The following is a 10,345-nucleotide window of genomic DNA, read 5'->3' on the forward strand; positions in this document are numbered from 1 at the left end:
TTTACAAATCTCTTCCCGTTATCGTGACGGTCCCGAGGACCGTGTCTCTCCACCACAAGTCCGAGCAAAAATCACCCATCAAGATTACAATGTTATGGGAGTTCCAGGATATGAGGGAGAGCCTGGTAGATGCAGTCAGCACTTATCATATCGGTTTCACGGCTATTTCCGGCGGGCTTTCCAGGGCTCAATAATATTGTAGCAAGAGAGAAACGGGTTCTCATTTCAACATCACCATTGTACCTAGCTTAACTCTAGAACATCCAGCCTGTATCGCTGCCATCCCCACTCCAGTTGGAAAGAGCAAGCATTCTGATGGCATCGATACCAGTTTGTGTTCGTTGATGAAAGCAAAAAATCATACCCTGTTTTCTTGGGTATGATTTTCCACCTCCGAATGTGGTTAACATGTCTGCTACATAAATACAATTTGAGATTTCTCCCCTTCTAGTGACCTTTTACGAACAGGAAATACTTTGAGGGAATTCCTAATTCTGAACTCATGAAAATGGCGTTCCTTCAATAAACACTTTTGCTCACCTAAATCATCAAAAACTTTTAATTGTCGGCCCAAGTCAACCCGCATAAAAAGATTTAGATTAGAGGTGATGCACATGAAGGTCTCCAATCACACGTAATAGAAAATCAAAAAGTTCGACAAGAGGATGCCATATGAGCGCAACAAAACTTGTATACCCCAACGAGAATTGCATTGGTCTTCGACCTCACTGTTCACTGTGATAATTCGAAGTGATATTACAATTGTAAGAAAATCATTGTTTCTGACGCTATATTTTTATATATGTATAATAAAATACCTTAAGATTTATCAATTGCCATTGATGAGTCCTTGTAGAAGTAAGGTTATCTGTCATTGAACGGTATGGGAGAAACTCCATTAGTGTGGACATGTGGGCACTAGAAAAGTGCTTGACATTTGTGTTTTTCAAGCTTTGTCATGAAAGCGACAGCACTGCATATTAAAGAAGGGCCAGCGCTGGTAGAAGATAAGAATGCCGAAAGTGTTATAATTATAGCTTAATCTCGCCCTCAATTTTCTATCTGGCGACTTTGAATGGTGTAGAGAAAAATTATTTAACATATTAGGGACAGATTTCAAATGATTATTTTACTATCTTCTTAAAAAATGAAAACAAAATTTCACATCCAATGATTTGTTTATGTTGATCTGGTTATGAAATATTACACCAGATAAATACAGCCCGTTATTGTGTGTACACTTTTGAAAGTGATTTTCGAAATTATCATAAACTTTTTGCAATGTCGTGCGAATTTCATGTTGAATATTTGACCACACTTGAGTCAAGGTACACTTATTCATCGATATACACGAGACTTTAATATCCCCATAAACAACAGTCTCCAATAAAAAAGTTAGGCGAAGGAGGCGATGTTTTCGGAGAAACCTGGAAGGAAAATTGTTCGACTTAATTTCCTCCTTTTCTTAAGCTCTGGTATCAGAAATGTTTCTAGGATGGCCGAGATCTGTAATGACGGAGCCTTTAAAAATACGGACCTACGATTCACCACTCTGCCACTCCACACTGTAACGTGACTCGTTCTGAATACCGTCCATACGTGACGGTCACCTGAACATTTTCCTCCTTGTCAGATTAACTTAAATCAGAATGTGTCTCCTCGTCGCTAAAGAACAAGAAACAACTGCGACTTCGCTCACTAACTTATCTACTATCGCCTTGACAAATTTTAGGCGTACGGGATAAGCCGTAACTATCATCATCATCAACGGCGCAACAACCGGTATCCGGTCTAGGCCTGCCTTAATAGGGAACTCCAGACATCCCGGTTTTACGCCGAGGCCCACCAATTCGGTATCCTTAAAAGCTGTCTGGCGTCCTGACCTACGCTATCCATCCATCTTAGGCAGGGTCTGCCTCGTCTTCTTTTTCTACCATAGATATTGCCCTTATAGACTTTCCGGGTGGGATCATCCTCATCCATACGGATTAAGTGACCCGCCCACCGTAACCTATTGAGCTGGATTTTATCCACAAACGGACGGTCATGGTATCGCTCATAGATTTCGTCATTGTGTAGGCTACGGAATCGTCCATCCTCATGTAGGGGGCCAAAAATTCTTCGGAGGATTCTTCTCTCGAACGCGGCCAAGAGTTCGCAATTTTTCTTGTTAAGAACCCAAGTTTCCGAGGAATACATGAGGATTGGCAAGATTATAGTCTTTGACCCTATGGTGAGACGTTTCAAGCGAAATAGGCTCTGAATAGGGTTGTCAGCCAACAACCGTGCGCGGATTTCATCATCGTAGCTTGCGATTGTGATTTTCGACCCTAGATAGGAGAAATTGTCAACAGTCTCAAAGTTGTATTCTCCTATCCTTATTCTTCTTTGTGTTTGACCAGTGCGATTTGATGTTGTTGGTTGATTCGTCTTCGGTGCTGACGTTGCCACCATATATTTTGTCTTGGCTTCATTGATGTGGAGCCCAAGATCTTGGTGGAGGATGGTGGCTCTTGCATTGACATCTGCATCGCGAATCACTTTCCCCAGGGGCAAGTTAAAGAGGACGCATGATAGGGCATCCCCCTGTCTTAGACCACTGTTCATGTTGAATCCGGCTGCTTTATCTGGCCTCGCATGTTGGTCAGGGTCAGCCTAGTCAGTCTTATCAATTTCGTCGGGATACCGAATCGTCTCATGGACGTGTACAGTTCTACCCTGCCGGTCATAGGCGGCTTTTAAGTCAATAAAAATGTGGTGCAACTGTTGTCCATACTCCAACAGTTTCAGTCCAGCAGCCCTAACCATGTTGGACTTAAGTCGCCTTACAGTTTCTCCTACTGTATGGTAATGTTCCGAGTGAATTATGTTCAACTTTATTCTACTTTCGCTCAGTCATTAGCTCTGGGCTCCGGATGGTTGTAACTTAATGAAAGTGCGATTATGTTGTTTTGAAATTTTGAATTGTTCGCAAGAAGATTTCGGTAACAACTGAACTAAACTAAACCTAAAGGTTTTTATTTTTAGAACCTTGTTTCGTTAAACATAGAAATACGTCAGTTTACTACCCCTGTATAAATCGTCGGCTTCTAAATATACATAATATGAACAACCCAAAGTATTTAGGCGAAAATTTTGGGAATTTTCTCAGAAGTACGTTGGAAATGAATACAACATTTCGAAACTGTATCACAAAAGAAAAGCCATCCTGGTGGCGAACCGTGGAGAGGGAAAAGAGGTTAACCGAGACGACAATAAATATATTTGCCGGATAAGTAACAGTAGTGATAACTTCAAACAAATGCCAGAAACCATTTGGGAAGTATTTTTAAATATTTTCATCGGATGAAACGCCATCACTGTGGTTAAAACTGTTGAATCGAAATATCAAATTTTAAGGAAATATTGTATAGTTGTGTAGTTTTTGGAATTTTCCAGACGATTTCTTGTCTGCGAAATTTTAAGCCACAGCCTTCATGATTTCGGATCCGCGCAACGTCTCAAAAAATTATCACGGGGTTTCTAGCAACAAGGAATTCCTTGTGGAATGAACGAATGAACTAGGATCAAAACTTTTGCAAGTTGTTGATATCGGATAACCAAGTATAAATACTCCTACATTTAATCAAGGAGTCATTTCAGTGTTGACCATCTTTGTGGTGACAGTGAATAGAAAGTAAAAAAGGATGGAAAAGAGCCAAGAATGTATACTTTTTCTGTATGAGTTCAAACTCCTTCATAAAGCAGCGGAGGCAACCAAGAACAGTAACAGCGCATTTGGAGCTGATACGGCAAGCGAACGAACCACACGGCGGTGGTCCGAAAACTTCCAATCAGGCGACGTAAACCTTCAAAGTGAGCCACGTGGACATCCTGGACCTTCGGTTGACAACGACGTATTGCGTTTGTTAGTCGAATCCGACACACGTCAGTCTGTGAGAGACATTGCAAAGCAACTGGGCGTACACTATTTGACAGTTTTCCGGCACTTGCAACAACTTGGAAGCTCGACAAATGAGCTCCGCATGTCCTTACGAAGCAAAATATGGCGCTTCGAACAACTTGGAAAGGTGAAAAAGCTCGACAAATGAGCTCCGCATGTCCGTACGGAGCAAAACATGGCGCTTCGAATGGAAATTTGCAGTTGTTTACTCATCCGCAACAGAAGCGATCCCTTTTTGCACAGAATAGTGATGAAAAATGGATATTATACGACAATCGCCGATCAGCAAAATGCTGATGAGCCACCGAAGCATATGCTGAAACCGAGCCTCCATCCGAAGAAGGTAATGGTGACTGTTTGGTGGTGTACAGATGGAGTTATCCACTATTCTTTTTTGCCACCTGAAGAAACGATAAATGCGTAGAAATACTGTGCTTAATTCGAGGGAGTGGACCAAAAATTGAGTATTCAACGGCCGAGATTGGTCAATAAAGACGTATCCAGAACAACGGTTCAAAAGTTGAACGAATTGCACTATGAGACTCTCCCTCATCCACCATCTTCACCGGACCTTTCGCCAACCGACTACCACTTTTTTAAGCATTTGGATCATTTTTGGCGGAAAAACAATTTAGGAACGAAGAGGCTGTCAAAATTGCCTTCGACGAATTTATCAACACCCGACAGTTGGACTTCTACGAAACTGGCATATGTTACATGCTCTTGAATCTCGCTGGGAGAAGTGTTTTGAATCGACTGGCAACAATTTTGATTAAATAAATAAATTTTGGAAGCTTTACTGTCGTTTTAAACTTTAATACCAAAACGGCCATTTCATTGGCAACAACCTAATATTTTACTTGTGCAGATATCGGATCGTGATGTATTTTGAGACCAAAATTTCATATAGATGCATCACCTTGTTTTTTTCAAATTTTCCGGGTGGATAGGTTCTGAGAACAAACTCTATCTTTTCTATACTTCACCCAATATCAGAAATAAGATCAGTTCAGAAAGTACTATTTTTTTTCATTCGATACCACACATGACCAAATGTACACCACCAGTATAAACGAGTGTGGTCAATTAACGCCTATTTTGTACTGGTTGTTTACAGCCGTGGCTTTCTCTGCCTCTGAAGAAAGGATTTTCTCGAGGTTTGATCAGGTCCAATCTAATCTTCGAAGCAGGCTGGACAGGGTGTAATAAATTACGATTATGATTATTATGATTTTAAGTAATCTAAGAATGAAATGAATGAATTATGCTGAATTATCAAAAATCAAGTTTTATAAAAAAAAAAACACTTGACACTTGGTTTAAATCAGTCAACCCTGCTTACGACGGCCGTTTTTACGTGTAAAGAAATAATGATAGCTAAAAACAACTGGGAGAAGATGAAAAAACGGGTTAGAAACGTAGGCCGAAAAGATAGATGGAAAAAATGCCAAAAAATTGATTCTGTTGAACGAATGAAGGATGTGTAGGCTGTGTTCTATTACATGACTTCCAAGGAGGAAAATCTGCAAGACAGTTGTTGCTTCATTTCTGAGTATAAGTACCTTTAACTGAATGCACAAAACACGAAATTCGTTTTTACCCAACGAAAATACGATTAACATTCTGAATCCGAATTATGAGTGTATATGTAGTATATATGGAATTTGGTTTGTAAGGATGGATTAATAGGTAGGCATCATCACCCACTCCGGTGAGCTTGTGCGTTGTGCGCCATTTTGATGTCACGAATTCAGAGCAGTCCATAGCTTTTACGATGGAAAGCAGCCCCTACCCTGCAATCTCAAATCCCTTTGAAGTCCCCAAAAATGCTCTGCTAGCGTCCGCAGCCTGGCAATAGCTAGACCTAGATAGAAAGGAAGTGCTTGATGGTTCGCCTCTCTTCTCCACAATTTCGGCAATACGAATTGTGAGATATGCCGAGTGTGCAAACTGCCCTAACCCGGTACGTATTTCGGCGCGTCTGGCCCAAACGCTCTTCCGATTGGATCTTGTTGTAGAAGGGTCAGATTTTCCTTAACTTGGCGCAAGATTTACCTTCGCCAGCTGAAGTCAGCGATTGTTAAGTATTACGAGTATGTTCCATCCTTGATAGCCAAGGAACTGTCTAGACCATGGTATGATCGGCATGATCGGTTGACAGGATCTTCATTCTCCTTTATGGTCCTATGATTTTTTTAAAGAAGTCTTAACTGATGGCAAAAAAATAAAAACGAATGATTATCAAAATCAAGAATAACAAATATTGTACAGGGTGCGGCAGCATAACTTCCTTTTTTAAAATGCGCGCCACTCAGTTAGTTGATGTCATAGCGGAGCGCTAGTGGTCTCGTTCAAGAGGGGATACTGTAAAGTTTTGTCCAGACACGGTTCAGTCGCCATCATGCGTTGGAATAGTGAGGAGGGTGCCTTTGCCGTTGAGGTTTACTTTTCAAGCGGATGTTCGGTTATTGCAACACAGCGTGTGGGTCGGTTAACAAACAAAACATGCGCTACTGGGCTGACACCAACTCTCGAGAATTGCATCAAAAGCCTTTGCATTCACCCAAAACCCACGGCTAGAAAATTTGGATTTGGGGGACACTTGGTTCCAACAAGACGGTGCAACAGCACACACTTCAAGAGCATCGATGGCTGTTTTGAGGGAGCACTTTCCAGAGCGCCTTGTCTCAATTAGAAGCGATTTGGAATGGCCGGCACGCTCTCCTGATCTGTCCCATTGTGTTTTTTTTATGAGGTTTTTTGAAATCCCGTCTTTATGTGAACCGTCCAAGAACCCTACAAGATTTGAAGACCAACATCCAAGAAGAAATTGCCAACATAACAAGTGGTTTACGCAATGTATGGAGAATGGGGGACGTCACCTAACAGATTTGATCTTCAAAACAATGTAAATAAAAACTTTAGACATGTACCTACATTATAAAAAATAAATAAATATTTTCCGACGCATACAATAGTTTTTATTGAGTTTTGAAAAAAGGAAGTTATGTTGCCGCACCCTGTATTATATTCCAGGCGCTAATAATAATATAAAAAGATCGAAAGTATAGTTTTTATTGCAAAATAAAAATTGAAATATTGGTCCATAGGAAAACCCTCTTAATTTAAGCGGCCCCAATCCTCACTCCCACGTTTTGTCAAAACTAACAATAATAATCGTTGTCTCGACAATCCATATTGGGACTGGGCCTTGAAGTATGTTAGAGCACTTCATTTAAGACCGTAACGATACACTACAGTCCACTGTAGGAGGCAATGTGGTGAGCGTTGCGCTCGTCCGAGATTATTAACCTGATTTGACTCAGGTACTCATTCACAGCTGAGTCGACTGGTATCGACGTCAAATCAGGATACAAATGCCACTGCTACCAATGAGATTTGGACCGCGACCTTCCGTACGACAGCCTTGTGCTCTAACCACTCAGCCAACCGGACACACCGGTCAAAACTAAGATTTGCGGAAAGTTCTGATTGAGACTTTCCCTTTGGTACCGAACATGACCATCTCTTCAAGCTTAACGTACAGCTGTATCATTCACTGGATTCAATCACAAAGGATTTTTTTTTTTAAATAAAAAATTACTACAACTCGTTTTCATTGCAATTTTCAAGTTTACGAAGTATTTGGTCCTGCAATTTTATCTTTGCCGATTAAGCCAGGGATCGTCTTCATGTTTGCCTCAAGTATGTTACCTTATCACAGTCTGACAGTAATATGTTCTCGTTAAGCTTACCTAGCTAGGGCAGAACTGTTGAAAAACATGTTTGCATCCAAGGGTTCTTAAATAAAATGTTTAAAATCTGCATGCGAATCTCTTCTTTAATTGTGTTGTACAATGAAGATTCCCTAACGTGCAGCTTTCAACAAGTTAATTGTCCAGCTCCATCTGGGATTTCCCTTTTCAATTACCCATCTTAAGTTTCTATTGCCTTTAGATCATTATTGATCTAATTTCATTGGAAATAAAGACGACTTCCCTTTGCCCCCTTAAAAAAATAGATTTCCAGAGATTGTATCCAGAATTAAATCAACTCAAAGAATATTACGAGCGACACAATCAAATTACAAGAAGACATTCTTTGCATAATTTTGATAAGGGATGACATACATCAAGACGGTATTTTCACTAAAACCACGACGATAGCTTCATTAAAATCATTGGAACAATCCAGCACGGTCTAGAACGAAAGTTTTCATTAATTGCAACTCTCGGATCAACCGATGCAAGAGAAGCAAATTTCTCATTGCATTCTCACAACTTTAATGCATTTTTCTCCAATGATTCACCCCCAGCTTGCTAGTGAGCCGATATTACGTTGTTCTGATTTCACTATCATCGACGCAACTTTCCGACACGTTCGAGAGCAGTTGCAGTTGTTACTCAAACGTCGTCGTCATTTTATTGATTGACGCCAATAGGTCTCCTCCACTTATTTGCACGCCAAATACTGAAGCGAAGCAAACAATCCGCGTGCTACAATGTTGTTTGTTGTCGCAGGGACCGGGGCAATTTCTTGGGAACTTATTGGAACCCAATTGACCCGTAAATATTTGTTTTGGTTGCAAAAGCTTGAGACTGTTCTGCTAATGTGGACGCAAGGCAAATCATTGAAAAGGAGTCAAATTGGAACAGGAACGACCTAAAAACAGGGCCTGGAACCTCAGAGAGACACGACATTCGCGTCATCACGACGAGCCTCGTCTGTTGCCCCCAATTTCTCTGCACTTGACCAGATTCGCGCGCAACCGACTGCGAGGCGCACGTCGGGATTGCACTGGCATCCTTTTCCCAAACACCCATCACACACATACGTCACTTACCTCCGGTGCCGGCCTTAAATGTGGCCGTGTCGAAGGATGGCGCCCGAACTGGATGTTTGTCTTTGAAGCTCTGTTGCCTGTCAGGAACGAACGGTGCCGAGGGCAAAGACTCCCCGCGAGTGAGTGGCGGTCTGCCTGAGGAGGCCTCCTCTGCTGGACGTTTGATTGCCACATTCGGGACGTCGCTGTGCTCGTCCTCTTCCGGCGGTGGACGCTTCAGATTCACTGACAGCGTTGGCATGTTCTGCGGCCCGCCTGCAGCAGCCGCCACCACTGCTCTGTTCGACAGGGACATGTGGTGTGGCGGCATGTGGGTGATTCGCACTGGCCGCCCACTGGACTCGTGCGGCTCCATTTTACCTGAAAAGTCGATCAATGTCGGGGCTATCCTCTGCGCAGGGTAGCTGTGATGGTGCGACGACGGGCCTCCTGCCCCTGCCACCCCGCCCGCAACACCCGCCCTATGACCGCTCTGCTGCTGTATTTCGCCGTTTTCGTGACCTCTTTTCGCCGCCTGGTGGAGGCGCTTCATCTGACGTGCAGCATCCAACACAAGTTCGATTCGGTCGGCGCCTTCGTAGTTCACACACCCGCGGCACACAGCCTCTGAAAAGTCGTTTATCATCGCCCACGGCATTCGGGGCAGGTCGCACAGATAGCAGTGCTGTCGTTTTGTTTGCAGCGACATTTTCACGGTCCGCACTCTCGCTTCCAGCCCGACAAAACACTCCAACGAACGCAAGCCTCACTGCCTCACTGCAAAAGTATCAATCGATAGCGCTCGAGCAGCTCCACTCGCCGCAGCCACGGCAAATTTTATCGCACAACCGAACAGGGCACTCCGCAACCTAACCTCACATCGCCACTGCTCGCCACGGCAGAAATCACGAAACGAGACAAATCGTCACGGTGTTCTCGCCATTTGCACTAGAACGGCTGCTGCACCTATGCCCCGACGCGCACCCCGCTCGCAGGCTAGAACCAGGCCCCGTCGTACACACGCGAAAAACAAATATGGAAGCTACGCCCGACACACAATTCGCGAGGCGAACGACGTCCAATCGCCGTACGCAACGACCGCGACTCCAACGTATCAAAACTTCACTGGGAAATCTACGCGAGATTTGTCTTATCGCAATTGCATTTATCTGATTTCTTTGCAGTAAACTTTCGCACTCGACTCGCACAGCACCGCCGCGACGCTAGAAATTTGTAAAACCAAATTTAGGAACGAAATCTGCAGCGAAGTCAGCTCAGAATTCCAATCGAGGAGTGTGTACGCACACACAAATACAGTCATTCGCCCAGCAGAAATTTAAATAATCAATTGCCACCACATCTTGGGAAAACGCCGTAGAGCAGTGCGCAATGAGGAGCGGCAATTGCACAAGTGGTTTGCATCTAACTTCATTCGATGCTGGAGGTTGATAAGGGCGGGAATGGGAAACTTAATTTTAAATAGGAACAGGATTTAGTGGTTGCCTTACTCATAAAACATATTAAAGCCTTTGTTAAGTTTTGAGCTTCTGTTTACTTAATTGTTGACTTAATTTGGGTAG

The 10,345-nt window shown here is 42.9% G+C and overlaps 1 protein-coding gene across 1 annotated transcript in view; it reads right to left on the minus strand.

The window, feature by feature from the left end:
• The window catches only part of LOC119653591 (interferon regulatory factor 2-binding protein 2), a 54,628-nt gene extending 44,492 nt beyond the window's left edge, over positions 1–10,136 (minus strand). The window contains exon 1 of the mRNA XM_038058340.1: positions 8,787–10,136. Within this exon, the coding sequence (XP_037914268.1) occupies positions 8,787–9,474 (688 nt within the window). The 5' untranslated portion in view covers positions 9,475–10,136. The remainder of the gene's footprint in view (positions 1–8,786) is intronic.
• Between the last annotated feature and the right edge of the window lie 209 nt (positions 10,137–10,345).

Source organism: Hermetia illucens, chromosome 4 (genome assembly GCF_905115235.1).
Source record: "Hermetia illucens chromosome 4, iHerIll2.2.curated.20191125, whole genome shotgun sequence".
Classification (NCBI taxonomy): Eukaryota; Metazoa; Arthropoda; class Insecta; order Diptera; family Stratiomyidae; genus Hermetia; species Hermetia illucens.